This window comes from Bidens hawaiensis, unplaced genomic scaffold, assembly GCF_021521415.1.
Source record: "Bidens hawaiensis isolate Kalapana, Puna unplaced genomic scaffold, B.hawaiensis_p1.1 tig00027571_1, whole genome shotgun sequence".
Lineage (NCBI taxonomy): Eukaryota > Viridiplantae > Streptophyta > Magnoliopsida > Asterales > Asteraceae > Bidens > Bidens hawaiensis.
This window is the reverse complement of record NW_027494471.1, coordinates 114349-136118: the sequence shown is the minus strand read 5'-3', so window position 1 is coordinate 136118 and position 21770 is coordinate 114349. Positions and strand designations below refer to the sequence as shown.

Here is a 21770-nt window from a genome sequence, read left to right as displayed (position 1 = left end):
AGCAAGCTCATATCACATGTTTACCAATTAATTGCTAAACCAAGTTAAGAGGAGTTTTAATCAAGATGATACACTTTTATCCTTGATTATCTCTTTAAAAAATATAAAAACCAAAAAATATTGTCTTTAATTTATGTCTTTTATATTTATTTTAAAACTTACTTGTCAAACCAAAACCACTATGATGTTACTTCCGGTTAGAATAAATACCGATTTAGTATTAATAATCAAACAAGTGTGTTCATGGATCGATACTTGGTTGTTGCCGATACTATTCTACATATACTATAGGTACACTTGCATATTTGCTTGTGGTTTAGTTAATATAATAATCATTTTTATAAATTTAAAATTATTCTATAGAATAAATGAGGAGTTTGGCGACGTAATGGTGTTATTGGTCCGCTTGGAGTCGTGAGATCGGCCAAGTAGTTCTTTTTTGTTTTATATTTGATAAATAAATAGTTATTCGCATCAACACGTCACCGCAAGCCCGAAATCGAAAACTCTCGGGTTTATCAACTCACCGCCGCAATGCTTGGTATCGCAGCGCTCGGGTTTTATCAACACTTATGTTTTTCTGACCTTTTGTGTTTCAGTTCCAGTACCGTAACGAACGTAAACGAAATCAACCGAATTTGCATCGACTCACCGTTGCAGCGCCCATGACTGAAAACACTGGGGTTTCAAGGACTCACCAACGCAACACTCGGTACCTACAACACTTGGGTTTTACTAACACGTGGGTATTACATACCCTTTTGTTTTAGTTTCGGTACCGTAACAAATGTAACCGAAACTGACCAAATTCACATCGACAAATGCCCGGGACAGACAAAGCTTCTATTTACCAGTGCCTGGGTATTACCGACCCATCGTCGTCGTAATGAACATAACGAAAACCGAATGTCTATTTTTTTAAATGTTTTAGTTCTTGAACCGTAACGAATGTGTTGGAAACTGACCGAATTTGCTTAGACTCATCTCCCCAACTTCCGATATTGACAACGATTGGGTTTTACCAACAATCGAGTTTTACCGACCGTCACCACCCCATTGGTCCACCCCAATATTTATAGTTTTTTGTTTTAGTTCCGGTACAATCATGCACGTAACCGAAACCGATCGAAATCGCATCGTATTACTAAATCAACGATTAGGACCGACAACGCTTGAGTTTTACCGTTACGCCGGTTAGACATAAATTAAATGAGACATCAAAGAATCCAAATTCGGTTTTATTTGCCGCCGCAGATGGAGGGCAGAGAAGGGCAAAGGTCGACGGCGTACATCCTACCAGCGAGGCGATTGGCAAACGAAGACATACTCTTCTGTATCGATGTGGACCCTGAGTCTCTGGTTGAAATGAAGAACACTGGTACCCGATTGGAGTCCATCAAGCAAGCTATTCTTCTCTTCATCAACGCCAAGCATGCTATTAATCCTCATCATCGATTCGCATATTTTGCCCTCGCCAAATCTCCTTTCTGGGTAATTCTTTTCACCACAAAACAAAACCCAACGGTGTTCAGTTTTATTAATCATCATTTACATGCTCTTGGATTACACAGTTTTTTAAATGTCAATATTGTTTCAATTTTTAGCTTAAGAAGGAGTTTTCCAGTGACGCTGATTCCGCAATTGCTGCATTTCGAGGCATCACCGTTGATGCTACTCCTGCTGGTCACGCAGATCTCACACATCTTTTCAGAGTTGCAAATCATGAAGCTAAAAAATCCCGTGCGCAAAACCGTATACTAAGAGTGGTGAGTAATATGATTAATATGTGTGTTTAATAGTGGTAGTCTTGAAATCAATCACTTAATAGTTAGTACCGGTGTTACTCGTATTTCATATTACTTGTGGGTCCCAGATCCTACTATATTGCAGATCGTCGACAGCGCCACATCACCAATGGCCCGCAACCCAAAAGCTCTTCACATTAGATGTGATTTACCTGCACGATAAGCCCGGGCCAGATAACTGTCCACAGAAGGTGTATGATGGCCTAGTGGATGCTCTTGAGCAGGTGAGTGAATACGAGGCGTACATATTTGAAGGCGGTCAGGGTTTGACGCGTGTCCTTTTTAGACACATGTGTCTGCTTTTATCGCACCCTCAACAAAGGTGTGTGCAAGATGACATTGATATTCCTAAATCGCTTACGAAGAAGCCTATTGCAGTAGATCCGGCTCCAGCTGATCAAGAATGTGTTCCTGTGTCAAGTCAGTGACCTTGTTTGTATACAATAATGTAAGGATTCTTGTTTTGTTCGTGGTTTTATGGTGATTGCTGGGTACTTGTAAACAATAAAGGCTCTCGTGTTGTTTTGTGGATTTGGTATTCAGTTTCTTTGCTTTGTTGTTGTTAGTAATGATGTTCACCAGAGGTGGTAAGACGAGCGGGCTTGGTTGGTTGGATAACGGGTAAAACATGTTTTTACATTGAAATATTTGTTCATTTCATTTGTTTTAATAGTTAATGTGTTTATGTTACCTGTATGTATTAAAGAATTAAATATGATTATGCTACTTGCATGTGATTATGTGAACATTGAAAAAAAAATACTTGAGAAAACAAAACTTAAAATGAACCTACCGCCTTTCGTCTGGCGATGTACTACTAAGATGAGGTTTTGATGTCAGATAGATAGGTATCAAAACAAGATTGATTTTATAGTTCTAGTCATTAGATGTGATTGATTTTCGGTTCTAAAATCAACAAATAATGAGTTCAAATCAGACGATGGCGTCAAACGTCAAGGTGAGCAGGTTCGTTTTCCATCTAAATTATTTTTGTTTGGTGTTCTGGATCACAAGATTTGTCCATTCTAACAAAGGTAGCGTATGCCCTAAGGTGTTCAATGAAATGTCTGAAGGGTGTTTGAAGGAGTGACAATGAAATATCATTTGTAAGTTGCATTAAAGAAAAGGGTAATTTGAAATGTGTTAAACTGAGATGAAGCTGTCAAGATTAGAGGCGACAAAAACAAACGAATAACGACTTCTGTTCCTTTTACCAACAAATCTTAGGAACATACGGATCACATGATATCAAATCTTCATGTTTCCTATTTACAAATTATGTTGTATTCAAAGGCACTAGACAAAGGGAACGTCCCTTATCATGAATAATCTACTACTGCTTCATTCATACGAGATTCAAGATTTAGTTTAGACAAAAAAGCGAGTCAACTTGCACTAATGACGTCCACCTGAAAACTGGCATTTCAAGTTCTCTTTCATTATCTATTTTAGTTATAGTTAAAACTAAACTGAAAACAAACAACTATATTGAAAGTAATAAAAGTTCACGACCATAAAAGTAAGCGAATTTAGAAACAAAAACATCACAAAACCTCCTTTGCTTATCGCACTCTCCTTATCATACCATTCTCATTAACCAGAACCAGAAAAACCTTCAACACCTCAATTGAGTCACATCACCGACTCTTTAAACACCTCATCTTTTGGGTCCTCAATTTGAACCAAATCATCATAAGAAACAGGTACACGGATTCTTTCATGAACAGGTCGTTTCTGAGCCAGTCTTTCTTTAGTTACATCTTTTTGCACTCCAGCCTCTGCCTCTGCTGCATCGCCACCACCTGCTTTTAAACTAGTCTGTTTTTTCTGGTTTGATGCTCTTCTCAAATCTGGTTGTTTAAACTGCTTCTGCAAATATTACAATTAACCAATCTATGACTTTTAATCATCAACCGTAATCTAAATTCAGAATCAGGGGAATGTGGCAATCAAAAAAACGGTGCAATGTTGTTTAATGTGTAAAAGATAAACTATCACCTTACCTCAAATTCCTTTCCTTTTTTCATAATCTCCTTGAAAACATTTGGGTCGCGAGATTTCAAAATGTTCCATAGAATCCCACCGCCACATTTTAAACGGCTTCCATCAGCGGTTTTCTGACCGCCACAAGCTTGAATTGCGTCCACCTGCGACCATTTCATCATCATCAACCAAAATAAGCATTCAACAATCAGGTAAACAATTTCATCAAGATATAAGAAACACAGAGAAATTAAATTTAATAAAACACAAATATTGCTAAAGAGTGCACCAAGTTTTCGTTATATTCATGTGTGGGATTGGAGTAACGGATTATGATTGTTTCTTTTTATTGGGGTCCAATTCGTGTTATTGTTGGGAAGCATAAATGTTTCTATGTTCATACCAAGTGATGAAACTGCAATAGGAAATTACGAAGTAATACACATCCAGAATAAATGTGAGCTCAAGAATCCAGATTGACATTGATAAAATGGCTTCGGGAAGACAAATCTGCGATTTTAGGGAAACAATATTGAGCATCAGACACTAAAAAAACAAAAGAATTGACCATTTCAAGGGCTGTTCCTCTCACCTTCAACTGCAACAATAACTGACCATTTGTCTTGTTTTCCAGTATACCATAGGCTAGATTGTGCAAGAAGTTACAGACCCACAAAAGAAAAGACCCTAAATCTAGACAAATGATGGTTTTGGTACCAATGCACTACTTTCTTCAAGCCTCAATTTATTGAGCCACACTACATGCTTGCAACTAGATGTGGCAATCTCCTACGATGAGGCATTTTGGGTTGTGTTTAACTAAAGGGTCAAATCAAAAAAAGCTAGAGGGAAAAAGGGTCAAGCGCCAGAGTCACCAAAGATATATATTTATGCACACAACCTCATGTATAGATTCTTTGAAGATTTAGATTATTACTAAAATGATATTGTTTTAACAATTATAATTAGCACATTAGTAATTTAGTACTAATTTAACTGGACAAAAAAAGTGTTTGCAGTTCATCCCAATATAAATTCCATTTGATTTGTAAGGGCGGCTCGGCTGTACAAGAAAATAAGTTGAAGCTTGAGAGCCCCATCATTAAGAGACCTGAGACCCCCAAGTTTTTTAGGGTTAAACTACATCCGACTTGCATTTGATTATTTCTCTCAGACAACACCCCTCAATTCCCAGTCTCTCAAAATTTTCAATAAAAATGGTGCGATTTGTGCCTTTTAGAAATCGTATACAAAAATGTGTAAACACGGTAACATATTCCCACGTGATAAAATCCTAAGCAAATTTTTTTTTAGAGAAATGAGCCCAGCTTTAGACTCGTTACCCAATGGTCAACCCACCACCTCTATCTGGAACTAATAGTTAACCTCCAGCCAGTAACAAATACCAGAAAACACATGTTTTCTAATTATGCACACAAATATTTTACATTAGTCCTACATTAATAAACGACAAGATTGGTTCATTCGGTAAAATAAAGCACAGACTCCATTGCTTCGGTGTACAAATTCATGTTAGATACATTCTACTTTTTCCTTCTTAGTAGATGATGGATGCTAAAACAAATAACAGTATCTTTATGAATAATTTTCCAATATAAAATACCTGTTTCAGAAGATCACTCAAAGCAGGCACACCCAGACAACCCACTGCAGTCCAGATAAGGTAAGACTTCCTTTCTTTCAAGCGCCTACACGTGTCTAAAACAAATCTGCAAAATAACACACAGGTGATTAAAACAAGAAAAGTTGAAGTATAATGCTTCGTTTTGCAAGCAAGGATGCTAAATACCTGTTAATATCTGTGACATTAGTCCCTGAACCACCTTTCTTTTTCTTATTCCTACGTTTCCGGTTTTTAGTTTGAGGTTCTTGAGCCGCAGCATCACCGTCCTTGCTGCTGCTTTGTCCCAGCTCAACTTTTTCTACATCAAGCATATCAACATCTTCCATATCAAAAATGGAATCAAGCAAGCTCTCTTCACCTTCCATGTATTCTGCATACTGGACATAAAAGCATCGTATCAACAGTAATAGGATCTACAAGAAGCGGCACATTATTGCATTGGCAAGCAAGAATTAAATATCATCTACCCCAAAAATAACACCATATGAAAATATTTGATCTTTTTTGATCGGTCGAGATATTTAGGGAGGGATTCTTGGTAAAGATTCTATCGGAACAGTTCCATAGGTTCCAAGTCAATTAAGAAGATCAAACAGCTGGTGTGCAGTTTTAAATTAATATTAAATAAATTCTTGACCCAAGATATGTGATTTTGAGGAAACACAAGTTACAATTGTTGGTAATAGAAATATGGGAAAATTTAACGCAACATGTGGGATTTGGTAGAAGACAGTAATTTGATATATAAAGCGTGGCGTATGATGAATAGAAGAGAAGAGAAGAGAGACGAACCAGTGATGAAAACGTCACCGCAGCTGAAAACAACAACAAATCTCTAATGTTGTTTCAGCGTCCACTAGGGTATATCATAAAATATAATAAAAACAAATTATTATTATTATTATTATTATTATTATTATTATTATTATTATTATATATCAAAAGATAGATTTACTTTGGGATATACTTTTACTGTTATTTTTTTTTTGTCTTGCATAGCATATAACCCTACAATCAGAGATGGCAAATAGATGGGTCGAATAGGTCATGGTCGAAACAGGTTTTGGTCAGAATGTGTTAAGGTTATAATAGGTCAACTAAAAAAAATGGTTGTTTTTGTTTGGGTCAACACGGGTTTCGATTTTTTTATTTTCTTAAGAACAAGAATAACGACGGAAATATTTTAATTTTTTTATATTTTTGTTTTTTATTTATATTTTGAGTTATGATTTCTTTATTATTATTTTTTTTGAAAATTTTTTCTAAGTGATTTTATATTAAGACCAAAAACCCCTCAAAATATATTCAAAAATAATAATAATAAATGATAACTCAAAATATAAATCATAAACAAAAAAAGTAAAGAAAAACTCAAATGTTTCTTCTGCTGTCCTCGTTCCATAAAAAAACCACCAAGAAATCGAATCGAAATCTACGAAAATGAAACAAAAAGCCAAATCCGAACCAAATCAATCGAAATCGATCAATACGAAACTAAAAAAATTTAAAACAGCATAAAAACGAAACTAAAAAACAGGCAAAAATAAAAGAGAAAACCAAAAAACGAGTCCAAAATCGACCAAAAAGAAACCAAAACCCAACCCATCTCGTATGAAAACTAGTGTTGGCTTGAAACCTGAACCGAACTCGTTCCAATCTGAAACCCGTTTCGATCCAAAACATGCCACATTTCCTTAGGACACTAACCCACATCGACCCATTTTTTTGAAATTGTCGACCCATTTTTACCCAAAAATAACAAGATAGAATTTCAAATGGCCCATTTTAACTCATTTAATTTTTAAAACAATCTAAATTGACCCATTTGAAATGGTTTGGGTCAAGATTGTCACCCCTACGTACGATGCATAGGGTTTGCACCCACACGTGAGTAGATATCACCATGGCTTCCAACATCCACGACCCGAATGGCCGCCAATCACTTCCTCTTCGACAACATGTACTTGAAACGGTAGTTATCGGCGACATTGTTGGCTGGAGAACAAAATTGAATATGGTAGGGCTTGATTAGTTTACGAGTGATTAGAATTTATGGTTTTAGGTATGATTTATTATTCCCATTGTTGAAATCAAAACGTTTTCATATTTTTCCATGTCAAAATAACACACTTGCAAATGCTAACACTTTTTAGGGTTTTCAAATTGATACCATCTTCTTCTATTAGCTGTTCTGGGCCGGTTTTAAGAACTTTGATAACCTGATTATGCAAAATATTTTAATTAAGGTTTAAGTCGTAACCCTAATTTTCGAGAATTTGTGATTTTTATTTTAAGGTTAAGAAAATTACTTATAGTGCCAGTATTCCGAATCATATGTTCATGATTTAGTGTAGATGGTGAGTGTGGAGACTTCACTTATATTGCACTGGAAATTCCTACCGACCATATGAATAATTTTTCTTAGAGCTTAGATGTATGTATGTCTTATTATTTTCTCAAATATTTTTTTGATTTTTTTAAATTGTGCTACAGAGAACCTCCTATCCAATTGTCTTAACTCTTAGCTCTCAGAAAAAAATAAATGCAGATGAAGAAAGTATGTTAATTATCTAAAACAAATAATATTTTAAACTTATGATATTTTTATGCAAATTTAAGATCCACTATTTGGCCCTGTGTTTTGTGACTAAAACGGAGTCACATGATAAAGGTTTCTAGACATGAACAGGGGCGGACCTATTGCCTGTCGAAGGGGGGCGGCCGCCCATCTTAAATTTTTTGTTTTAGTGTTACAGATGCGTGAAATATGTCGAGAGGCCCCCATAAAATTTTGCAATCGCTCCCATTGAACCTTCAATTTACATCAGGTAGAACAACTAGAGTGAAGATAAATAAGTGAAAATTGTGAGATCTGAACTTTTCCAATCAACTGTTCTTGACTTCTGTAACATTTTTATGAAAGAGAAACTTGTTGAAGAGATGAGAAGAAGTGTGGGTAAAAGGAGATAACCATTCTTTTGGGTTTGCTATGAACTTATTTCTTTTTAATGCCTAGCATTTAATATGTTCATAAGTCTACTCTAAAAAGTTAAAAAATGACAAAAGGGATTGAAGAATTCATATTTTATCTATTACCTATTGAAGAATTCATATTTTATTGTTGTTTAAATTGTTTGTTTTCTTGTTTTCTTTTATTTTTTCTACTTTAACGTGTATACATGTAACTATGAATTTAATAACTTTTAAAATATTTTATTACTTTTTAACATACATCATTTAATTGATTAAGTTTTTCATCTTCTATAAGTTTGTTATAATTTATTATAGCAATATATATATATATATATATATATATATATGGAAGAGCTATTTTGATAATCATAATTAGTTTTAATAACTTTAAGAACTTAATTTTAAACCACATATTTAATTAAATGATATGAAATATGTGGTTAGATTAAATTTAATTAAAAAAAGAAGCAGGATAGAGAATAAGTATTTTTGATAATTACACAAGTTTAAACGTTAATTACACATGTATAAAAAGTCGATTCGGTGTGTAAAAAAATACCGTAATTTTTTATATATCACTTACACTTACGTATTACACATGTGTTAAAAAAATTCGAAAAAAAATTGTTACGTTGAGTTCTTTCGAGTTCTTAAAATTCAAAGTGGTTCTCAAAAGAAATCAATCATATATATATATATATATATATATATATATATGTATAATTTAGTTGATTATATAAACGTTTTTAGTGTACCAGTATTGATTATATATTTAGTTATTATCTTTTTATATGACTTGAGCCGAACAAAAAAAAAAGAATTTCTATATCGGTATATAAACGATCCATATAGATTTCCGCCCCCTCATAAAAAATATTTCTGGGTCTGCCACAGGACATGAAAAAGGATTTGGTTTGAGAATGAAGATAGAATGTTAAGGATGTTAGTTTAATACTCTTATGAAGAATAATCACATGAAAATCATACTGTTTCAATAATATTCAGGTTTAATGATATGTTCTAAAAGTAAATGAACCCGAGCTGATATACTCCATGTTTACTTTGTGCAGAAAGCAAGTCATTTTACATGTCCCAGAACCAAGATTAATGAGTTCATTCGGTGTGCTGTTTCATTTTCATTACAATGATAATATTATTTTTTCTTTTTTTTGTTATTTCTTATTTTCAGAGGATTTAGCCATTGGTGGTTCCCAGGTTTTGGTCATCAACCTTAACAAAAAGCCTATTTAGAAAGGAAAAGTAAGCGAGAGAATATTTATGCTATTGTTTCCATCCATATAGTTAGTTTACATATTTGTTGACGCTTTAGCATGCTTTCTTTTAAGGTTTAAACAATTGTTGTCGATATGAATTCCATATGCAATATGGGTAGACAGTGGTGGATCCAGAAAATTTTCTCACAGGAGTCGGGAATTTTTATGGTCGGTACTAATACAACTGTCGGGTCGAATCGGGTCGAGTCGGGTCATATATATAAAAAAAAGATTACCAAACAAAATATTAGATAACAATATCATCTACTTTAACATTGACAAACAAGTCTTTCTCAATGTAACGAATACAACTGCCGCTTAAATTTTCATCACCCATTCGATTACGCAAATTGGACTTCATATACTTCATCGCCGAAAAGGATCTTTCAACGGTTGCGGTTGCAACGGATAACACGAGAGCTAACTTTAATAAACGATACACCAATGCAAAGGAATGGTGTTTCTTTGTTTTGAACCATCAACTGAACAAGACTTGCCAAACCATTCAAGTTTTTAAATCGTTTATCTCCTTTCAAATGATCGATGTATGTCGCGAGTTCAACCGGAAGTCTTCTTTTATCATTTTCATCAAAATTATATGGGTACAACTCGACTAATCGTAATATTTTTAGAATAGAAAATGCCCGAAAATTATCACAAGGAGGCAAACAACTCAACGAAACAAGTAAGTCGGATGTTACCTCGTTAAAACGGTCCCCAAACTCTTGGATTTGCAAATCTAGAACCACATTGAAGCAATCATACTCATAATAGTGGCAATTTTTCATGTTTGTTTTTTTTTTTCTTGGCGTTAGTATGTTAATGTAGTCATCATCGATCGAAAGGACGAAGTGAGGCAGTACAGACGGTCAAAAATAAATTTTAAAAGTTAGAATGGGATTTTGGGTTTTGGGCTAAAAATTGAGTAGGGTTTGAATTGGGTTTTGGGCTTAAAAGTTGGATTAGATATTGGACTAATAGATTTGTTAATATTAAAGTCAAATTTAATAGGAAAAATTGTTTATATAACGTTTATATAATTATATTTATAAAATTGTAATTGTATTTTTTGTTAGGGTTAGTCTCAAAATCTCATAGGGGTCGTCTCGAAATTATAAAGGGTACGACTTTAAATTTTTTCACAGGGGTCGGTGCCAAAATTTTACATGGGTCGGTCGGGAATTTTTCGGTATATTAAAACTAAAAAAAATTTCACAGGGGACGGGGGACACCCCTCAATTGTGAATGGCTACGCCCAGGGGGTTGTTGACTACACTCATAGATTTATGTTTTTGTCGATGTTCTTATGTGTGTATCCTAAACTTTGTCATGTATATATTTCTAAGCTTTCAGACATGTAATGCACTTAGCGCGCCCCGCCGTAACACCCGGATTGAAATACAAATTATTCATGATCAAATGCGGCTACGCACCGCAAAACGTGTGGGTAAAATGCTAATATAATATCTAATGTGTAACCCAACTTTTCAATGATTTTTTTTCTTTTTTGTTTCAAATAAATGTGCCTAACCCAATTCAATTTTCATTCACATTCTTGTTCTCTTTTATTTTATCATGAATTTTTGTTATCATGTAAACTTAAAACCCAATACCTTTTAACCTGTTGGATGATTTTCACTCACATTTATAACTCAAGTCAATCAATTGTTTTTTTTCTATAATAGGGATGGTTGAAAAAATATTTATCAAAATACAGGAAAAACAATGTTTATTTAGAAAATGCTCTTTAATTATTTCAAACCCTTTCTTCAGTTTATTTTGTCAAGTCCCAATTAACTCACTTAAGTACACAGTAATCAGTCTTGTAACCAACACAAACGTGTTGACAAGAAGGTTACGAAATTCTGCTTTTGTGAAGAATCGATGAATATTAAAGGCAAAATCAATAATACTAAAATTATTGCTAATACAAATAGAAAAGTAACAAACACATAAAGTAACTCAAAAGATTTCCATTTATATTGTGAAGGATACAATGAAAATCGATTAGGGTTTCTAGGTGGAATGTTTGTATTTGTGGTAGCTTTTCTGTACAAAGATATTCTTTTCAGGAAAGAGACAGCCGTCAAATCACAATATTTGCTCTGTGTTCGTTGTCATAGGCATGCCCTAAAGTTTCCTTAAATAGGCACACCTGACATCTTTCTAGAAACCCTAATGATTAATACTTAACATATTCAAATGTATTACAAAATATTACAAGTGTAAACAGGTATTCGAGTAAGCTTGTAAGCTTTTGTCTTTGTCGAGCAGACCTTTGTAACCTTAAGTGTGCTTGGAACAGTTCTCCGGGTAAGCTTTACTTAGGATATTTTCCTTAGAAAATATCCTAGAAAATATCCTTCAAGAAGACTTCAATCTTCATGATAATATCAAACTTTGCTCGATATATATCCTACGAGCAAACTTGTTCTTCTTGGATCCCTTCAACCTTTTGTTACTTAACTTATTTGAACAACTTCAAGTGTGCTAGTGACACTATAGCTTGATCGAGGTTGAACCTTGCTCGTTAGAAGCCCTTAGAGTAATTTCTTCAATAACTTCCTTCAAGTTTGCTTGGACCACTGTTTATTATTGAACCTTGCTCAATCCACTAATATACTTGGTTTTAGCTTGGTTAAGTCAAGACATTGCTCTGAAACAAACCTTACTCGACTTGAAGAACACCATTGCTTGATGAAGTGTAGTTTGCTCGAATTATCACTTAGAAGACTTCTAAAAAATAACTTTGCTCGTAAAGAAAAATACCTTGCTTGAATAAGTTTAGGCTTGCTCGAAGGCCTAAGTTTTCTCGGTTTCCATACTTAGCCATTTTCTGAGGAGGTTGAGAAGATTCCAATCTTCGTTTGTCATATTCTTATCCTAACAATCTCCCCCTAGATTGGAACAACCTCAGCTGCACCAAAATGCCTTGTAGGTTACATACACTTTTTAAAAATAAACATCAAATTTCATAAAGTAAAATTACATTACTTAAGGAAAAATTACATATTCAAACATCTGTCACTTGGACATTACACATCAAATCAAATTCAAATAGAAAACAAAAAGATCTTCTTCTCGTGGAGCTTCTAGCCTCTTTTCTTTTATCGAATTTTACAGCAACACCTTTTTCTTTGAATAATGAGATCTCCCTGTGGTGTGGATGTTAAGAAGACAGATTCCATCTGATTATCTCCTTAAGATCCTCTACATGAAGAAACTCCAAGTCGGTGTCATGCTTTATAATGCCTAAAACCAGTCCATTTGAGTTTCTTAAAATAAATGATTGATCTTTTGGCTAAAAAACTATCTTAGAAATCCTGCTATTTTTCTAGACTTCAGGGCCTTCACATTTGCTGCCTCATACTGATACATTCTCTCATGTTGGCTAGAGATTTTATGTATTTTCTTGATTTCTTGTAAGATGACTCAATTATCATGATATCATTCATCCTCCTCTGCCTCTTTGTTCGTTCAAATTGAGAGAGTTCCAGCTTCCTCTTATTGCTTAGTAAAGGAAATCTCTTCCTAGATTGTTCTTTTAAGAACCTAGAAAGTTCATTCCTCTATTGTCCAGCAAATCTTTGTCTATCTTGATAGTCATATAAGTTCTGTCTTGCCATTTCTTCCAACCATTCCCTCTTGTACTCTTAAAAATCATATTTGAAAATAATATTCTTCAAAGCACCATAATTACTTTCAGGGTTTTTGTTCTTGAGTCAAAATATAGTTTCTTTGGTAGGTCCACATCAGTCCGTGGCCTTTGTTGTCTTTGAAGTGTTGATCTTGTTGTGGGAATGGGGACACTTACACTGGAGACCCTTGGAGTATATTGTCTTTTGTGTTCAGGTCTTCTCACATGCCCTGTTTGTTCAAATAATCTCACAATTTGATCCTTTGTCATCATAATCAACTTTAGATAATCTCCACCTTCTTTAGCTAAAGTTGTAATCTTTCCACTGTTTCTTTGTCAAGTTGCTCAGTTGGGGTGGATCTTTGTGACTGAATTGGTTCCCCTCTAGGTCCACATTGAAAGGATAGTAATCTTCTTTGTTCTTCTTCCAGCCTCTCCCAATGTACCTTTTCAGTATAAAATAATTCTTTTAATTGTGCTTTCCAAGGTTATCAAAGACATTTTTAGCCATTCCCTTGCTCATCATTAGTCCTTTCAAAGTTTTGATCCTGTTCTCATCTTCCCACGGCAATAAGTTTACTTTTTCACTTGCGTCAGCCGGTTCTTCTTTCACTTGAATCAATTTTGGAGGATCCTGAGTTGGTTTAGATTGGGCTTTCAATTCCTCATTGTATTTTCCTAACTCAGACTCATACAATCTTATATTTTCAGCAGAAGTCAACAATTTTACTTTCTCTCCTTCTCCTCTAGCCACCATCAATCTCTCCAACAAAATTTCTCTCTCATCATTCCATTTCTTCTTTTCTTGCTCAGCCAAACTTGTTAGTTTTGATTTCTTTTAATAGCACCAGAACCAGTTTGTATTTTCTTTGAAATTTTCTTCAACTTCCTTTTTGTTCATCACATCAAGAAGCTCATAGTTTATTCCATGATCAATTAGGAACCCACACTTCCCTCCAAATCTCTTGTATAACTCATTGGTTTGTTCCTGATCATCAACAAACTTTTTCTTCAACCTCTCCTTCTCTCTTTCTTCAATTTGTTCTTTTGTAGACTTGTACACACCTTCAAGATCATCATAACTCATGTGGCTTAATTGTTTGTCTGAGAAGTTGTGAAGCCTCAGATAAGCCAAAAATCTTTGAGTGTTTCTATTCTTCTTCTCTCTTAATTTTCTTAATTCCTTTATCTTTTCTTCAAGGATAGAATCTAGCTCTTCATCAGTCATTATCGCCAGTTTCTCAAACTCCAAACCATGATTCATCAAGCTGATTATTCTGGGATCTTCCCTTTTGATTTCATCAAGACTGGCTTGAATGTTTTCTCTTTGAGTTTCAGTCAGATCCACATGAGGAGAGTTGTGCACCTCTTCTTTATTTTCATAAGCCACATCATCATCAACATCAGTTAGATCATTTAGAGCATCAATTTGTGGCTCTCCTTCAAAATGATAATCAGGTTTCACAGCTTGTAGAGGTACAACATCAATTACCCTCTATTTCTTCTTTGCTAAGGCTTCTCCTGGAATCTTATTTATTCCAAATCTCTTCCTTTTCCTCACATATCTCAACAAATCAGTAGGCCAGCTCTTTTCATCCTTCTTTATTTCATCAATCAAGCTCCGATTCATCATTTCACTTGCCTATTTAACCATTTCATCTTGAATTTCTTCCCATCAATATCAACAACCAGCTGCCTATCATCATTTTCCTTTTTAGGCTCATCAGTAGCAGTAGGAATGATCAATTCAGGCTCAGGAGATTTAGCTTTAGCCTTAGAAGTTTCAAGGGTTGCAACTGGCCTTCATGTTCAGCCACTGCCTTCCCATTAATCCTCCTTTTTTCCTCATCAATACTTTTAGGTCTGGATGTGACTACTTCCCTCACGACTGTGGGTGGGAAGTCTTCAGGGAATTCATCAATTTCTTTGAATAAATCAACAAGTTCATCATGCACCTCCTTTTCTTTTTCCTCCACAATTAAAGATTTAACATTTTCAAACTCTCGATATATTATATCCAGATCCAAGTCATTTTGATTTTGATCAACTTTATCTCCTTCATCATTGACACCCTCATCAGCCATCACATTTTTAAAATTGTTCTCAACAGTTTCATCACTGTTTACCTCTTACACATCCTCCATATCCTCATCACCTTCAGTTAAATTGATATCAACATCATTATCAGTAGCCTCCTTCTCATCCTCCATCACCATAATGTTCTCATTCATATTCACCTCAGTAGTATCATTCAAATTGTAATCATGGACAACATCCTTAGATACATATGCCTCATACCCTCCATCATCATCATCTCCATCATCTCTCTCCTCCTCCTCATCACTGCCATACAACTCTCCCAAGGATTTTAAGATATCATCACTCTCAGTATTAGCAATAGGATAATTTAAGTTTACTCGAAAGTTTGAAAACATCAAAGCTTACTCGAAATTACATATGTAGACATATTCAAGGTGAAATGCAACACTTTTTGACTTAAACCCTTTATTAAACAGTTTTCTCATAAAAGTTCAAAGTTTAAGAGCAAATGGTGCATTATGAGATCAAATTTCAATTTAATCCTTCCAAATCCTTTTCTTTTATGAAAAGATCTCAACATGGGATCATATTGATTAAGCCACCTTTTAATACTTCATTCTCAGTATTATTATGACATAATAGGCAGGTTAATAGCAGGTATTAACTTAGCATGAATTTCATTACATTTTGGTGATATGCTTAAAGTTCAATTAGTTGCATAATACAAAAATGGATAACACTTATTGCACTATGATGTTCCATATCTCTTCTCAAGGCTTATTTGGCTTTCTCCATATCACCCCAATTTGAATTCAACCCCCTGATATTTGGTCAAATATTTTTATGACAGAACATATAAATTTTCTTAACAGATTTTTCTTTTCAAAAATTTCAAACATTTGAGGTTGAACGTTGGACTTACATGCCACGTAGTTCGGACTTACAGGCCTTTCATTCAAGGTGTTTAAGGTCTTATAATGATGCCGCACCCCCGTAGTTCTAGTTTAGATCCTCATGTTTGTTTTCTTTTAAAACTTTTGAACATTTATCAACTTTTGGTTGATATATAATCAATTTTCACAAATTTGTTCTTTATCATATACATAAGATGTTTCATTCTTAGTGACCAAATACCAACAAGCTCGTGTATGACTGGGTAATCACTTTTCTGCCTATTATTCGGAGAGATTTATCTTGAAACACACATATTTCAACGATGTATCTCCACATTAAGTTTAGCATATTCAGTATGTTTATATCAACTCAGTTTTTACACATCATGGAAAGCAACCATACTTATTAATGACTGCACTAATAGTTCTTTTAGCATATTAAATCCATATGATTGGTATAAATAATCAATCTACTATCATTTCCCAAAGGTTGGATCAATTTTCACTAGAAACCTTTTTAAGCTTCTATAAAGCTTGAACTGAATAATCTTATCATTTCTTAACACCATAACCTTGCTCAGTTTGTCAAAAATGATTTTCTTGGAAAAACTTCATTGAAAAATGTTCATTTGAGCACATAAGTTTAACACAAAATCAAAGTTTTGACTCAGGCAATTGCAACATATTCAAGAATAATCAGAAAATGAATGGTATGCATTAACACAATCAGACTAACATAATGTTCAAATCAAGATTAATTATGCAAAGTCTACCCTGTACTAAGCACATCATTATTTTAGATCATCTAAACAAAACACAAGATATCATATAAGCATGTAGATTTATCAATTCAAAGATAATATTGACACACTTATCTAAACATCAAGATCAATTACTGAAAACTGACCTAAGCATCATAGATACATATGTGAAACATAATCAATTCAAGCACATATCAGTCAAACATCAATTCACATAATCAAACACAGAAACACAACTTACTCACTCATGATCTTTTTTTAGAAAACAATAATCAGTTAGCATATTGAGCACAAATCATAAATCAGACTTCATCAGAGTTGATCATGCCTAAAGCTTTGAGTAGAAAATGAAATCTTGTTTTATCTAGTGACTTGGTGAATAAATCCGCAAATTTGTCACCAATGTCAACTCTTTTCATTTCTATTAGTCCTTTCTTACTACAATCTCTAATGAAATGGTGTTTGATTTCAATGTGCTTGGTCTTTGAGTGTTGGACTAGATTCTTAACTATGAACAAAGCAACAATATTACAAATAAAAACAGGAGTGTTCAAGTAATTCAAACCATAGTCCAGCAGTTGATTCTGAATCCAAAGGACTTGTGCACAGCAGGCAGATGCAGCAATACACTCAGCTTCGGCAGTAGAGGATATGGAGGATATGGAAGAGATAAACGATGATGAAACTGTTGAGAACATTGTTGAAAATGTGATGGCTGATGAGGGTGTGAATGATGAAGGAGATAAAGTTGATCAAAATCAAGATGACTTGGATCTTGATATACTATATGGAGATTCTGAATTTTCATCATGGTAATGGGGTGGTGATTGGTGTTGTGGTGAACTGAGTGTTCAAGTAATTCAAACCATAGTCTAGCAGATGCAGCAATTTACTCAGCTTCAGCAGTAGAGACTGACACAGTTTTTTGCTTCTTGCATTGCCATGACACTAGTCTGTCTCCCAAGAATTGACATCCACCTGATGTAGACTTCCTACTTATGTTGCAACCATCATAATCACTATCAGTGTATGCAAGTAGATCATGTTGCAGCCATCATAATCACTATCAGTGTATGCAAGTTGGATGATTTCTTTCCACAAAGGAATTTGGATGATTTGACTTGAAGTAATTTCTAAATCTAGATTTGTATCGTTGAGATCTGGTTCCTCAATGACCAATTCTGATGCTGCATTGTTCATATCAGTTTCTTCTTCAACATTCTGTTGCGATGTTGAAGCAATGTCACTTCCCATGTTCAAATTTTGAAACAAAAGTTTCAAAAGTTGATTGTCTGTCAGCTTGGTCTTGATCATGTTGATTATCAGGTTGCTCATCATTCATGACAAGATTTTCTTGATCTTGTGGTTGGTCATGATTATCATTTTGTTCATATTCTGATTCAATGTCAGAAGCATTCTATCAAAAGAAAATTCAGTGTTATTGTCAACAACCTTGGACCACAATTTATCCAAATCAACCTTCTTTTCTGAACTTTCTTCATGTACACTTGTTCTATACAAAGCTTCATCATAGTCTTCAGGATATATCTTGAAAGATTTGATTAACTTTTCAAGATCAAACATCCGTGAAGCTCCATCTACAGTGTTAAATTGATTTTCGTTAAATATCACATCTGAAGATTCAATCACACTCAAATGATCTTTCACATAGACTGTGTATGCTTTTGAGTGTGTGGAGTATCTAACAAAGAAACAATCTAGAGATTTAGATTGAAATTTGTTTAAATAATCTTTGGTATTCAACAAGGAGCACTTGCATCCAAAAGACTAGAGGAACTTGATGTAGGGTTTTCTTTTGAACAAAATATCATAAGGAGTTTTGTCTTGACTTTTGTTAAGAAGGACTATGTTCTGAACATAGCAAGCAGTGTTAATAGCTTCTGCTCAAAACGTAACAGGAAAGTAAGCACATGCAATCATGGTTCTAGCAGCTTTATCAATGTTTTGTTTCTTCTTTCTGCTACTCCATTTTGTTCAGGAGTTCTAGGGGCATTGAATTGTTGGAAAATTCCTTTAGCATGACAAAATTTAGTCATCACTCCGTTCTTGAACTCAGTCTCATTGTCACTTCTAATCATCTTCACCCTCACTTCTAGTTGATTCTCAATCCTTGTTACATGTGAACACAGATTAGAGCATCAATCAATAGAACTCATCATATTGACTGAACTGAGGATCTAGTTATTTGATATACGTTATGTGATTAGTATAGATCGATAATCTTAATAGAAGTGTTGAGAGGATAAACGGACAGAGTAACAGTATGTTGAAAATTACGTTAAGAACACTTCAATTATAAAAGGCATGAACAAATATAGAAGACGAGTTGCCATTCGTTACACATCCCGTAACGAATGGCCATCATTCGTCTTCCTTACATAAGTTACCAAGATGATATAGTGAATGACTCATTCGCTATACCCCCTTCGTCAACATTCCATGACAAATGGATATATTAAATAAAAACTAAGGTCCATTCGTTAAACATCCTTAACGAATGGACATATAACTATAACAATTAAAGTTCATTCGTTAAACATCCTTAACGAATGAACTATGAATAACAACGAATGGACTCATTCGTTAAACAACCTTAATGAATGCGCCATAATTAGTGAATGGATCTTAATTACATAAATGCCCTTTTACATTAAAATAATAATAAAGTACAAAGACTATTACAAATACTCGAGACGACAAAACCGTGCACTAACAAACACCCCCTCGTCTTGAGCTCTTTGTCTTTACTTTAGTTAAACCATTTCGACATCCAATCCGCACAACTATGAACCCCAAACGCGTGGCATACATGAACAACGTGTTGGAATTGCATAGCTAGATTATAGTCTTCATGTTTCTTAAAAAGAATATCGTTCTTGAACAAAACATCGTTGTCGGTCTCTGATAAATTAAAGAGCCACATCGGATCGATGACTCGTATAAATTTAGTCTTCAGTCCTTTACCCAACACGATGACTGCCTCGCCGGTCTTGTTGTCATAGTACCATCAATTAAACGATAGATGAAGATTTAGTGGAAAGGTCTTCACCGGTACTCGCTTCAAAGTCTTCGGCGGCTTAATCTTAAGAACAAGTTTTCTCCAACCCGTACGAGGATCAATCTCATCAATATATTTTCGGGTTGGGACATATTGTTTAAAGAACTTAAACCCGTGGTTGACCTCAAAAAGCAGATGTTGATGAAACCATCCTACTAGTTGATTTCCACCACGATTAATAAACAGCCGATTGGCGAGCGTCCGCATGTCCCACCTCGGCAGTGAGAGAACGCCAGTAATGTATTGGAAATACTGGACACCGTTCTCCCACTTGATAATACAAGCTATTAACTCAGAATCATAAAGCCAAGAGACGATGTCCCCCTTATCAGTTTGCACAGCCTTGAATGTGGTTTTCTTGTTGTTGTTCTCGATCAACATACTGATAAGCTTCAATGATCTTTGTTGCTCGAGTCTTGTTGCGACGGTTCTTGAAGCAACTTTCTATATCAAGTTCAGACGTGCTACACTCTTTCTCTGAAATCTTTTCTTTCTTCTTTGTTGTTCTCTCAAGATGATCTTTAGCAGCTTTGACATGATCTTCAGTGAATATTGGAACACCCAGATCAACGTTTGAGCGATGATAAAGATCGGGGTATTCCTCTGCTGTGACATCTTCCATCTCGATCTCCTTATATTCATAAACAAACGATGTATTCCCATGTGTAATACTCGTATCAAGCAACACCTCATCAACATTAACACCCTCCACGTCCCCCTCAGCCTCCAACGTGTCTAATTCTTCATCGTTCAGCCCTAACAATAGTGAAATCTGATCACGAGTTAGGGCATAATTGACAAATTCTCCTTCTTCAATCTCATCTGCGTTGACAGTGCTCATCACCACCCCTTTTGCATCCATAAATAACATGGTGTTGACTTTGATCGACTCGATAGGTTGAACATTTGTCGAGTCCTGATAGACAACTATTTGTTGATCATTGCCTTCACAACCACCACTCGTACCAGTAGTAGACGAGCCGTGAGCTTGTTTCGGCTCACTTCCACTAGCACCAGGAGAATCAGGATCCTTATCTTCGTCATCGTTCTTCAGTTTCTTTAATGCATCGTCTTTGCATGTTAGCTAAAGAATAAGGTCCTCCTGTTCCTTCATCTCTACCCCCTGAGCCACCACAATCTCACGCAAGTCTTTGGTTTTCTTCTAACAATAAGATACGTACCCCATCAGACGACGTTGATTAAGCATCATATGTTCTTGAGTTTGACGATCAGCCGCCGTTTGATTCTTGTATAAGTGAATCAAGCTCAAGAGCATATCCATCTGATGGTTAGGGGCAATGCATGAAACGATGCTGGAATAGGTTGCACTGGGCCTGTGGACGGCTGATTCTCATAAATGAGAAGTCCATAGGTTGTGCCAGTATCATGGTCGGTGTCAAAGAAACCACCATTGAAGTAATAGAAGGCCTTGGCATCAGAGATAGTACAGAATGAGGAATTTTGCCAAGCCTTGGATCTGATGTAATGGTTGTCGTCAATGTAAATGTCGGGGTGCTAGTAGTAAGCGGCACCACCGGCCTTTGTAGTGCAGATGACCTCATCACTTGTGGACCAATTTCCACACCAGAACCGTGCATCACACGACGTTTGGACGGTTGATCTTGAGCTATCGCCTTGCCCTTTCGTTTTTGTTGACCAGCCTGTGAGCTTGCTGCTTCA

At 35.1% G+C, this 21770-nt stretch overlaps 1 protein-coding gene across 1 annotated transcript; it reads left to right on the top strand.

Annotated features, from left to right (window-relative positions):
- The first annotated feature begins 1254 nt into the window (after nucleotides 1-1254).
- Nucleotides 1255-2440, top strand: LOC143575679 (uncharacterized). The gene is made up of 3 exons (XM_077059982.1): nucleotides 1255-1491; nucleotides 1605-1766; nucleotides 1874-2440. The coding sequence occupies exons 1-3, from the start codon at nucleotides 1255-1257 to the stop codon at nucleotides 2231-2233; spliced, it is 759 nt and encodes a 252-aa protein (XP_076916097.1). The 3' UTR covers nucleotides 2234-2440.
- The last annotated feature ends 19330 nt before the right edge of the window (nucleotides 2441-21770 follow it).

Excerpts from the sequence above, each read along its gene's own strand:
- LOC143575679 (XM_077059982.1), top strand. The coding sequence starts at position 1,255 with ATGGAGGGCAGAGAAGGGCAAAGGTCGACGGCGTACATCCTACCAGCG. Across the intron at positions 1,492-1,604 it reads TCGCCAAATCTCCTTTCTGG|CTTAAGAAGGAGTTTTCCAG; the intron begins GTAATTCTTTTC and ends TTCAATTTTTAG. Across the intron at positions 1,767-1,873 it reads AAAACCGTATACTAAGAGTG|ATCCTACTATATTGCAGATC; the intron begins GTGAGTAATATG and ends TGTGGGTCCCAG.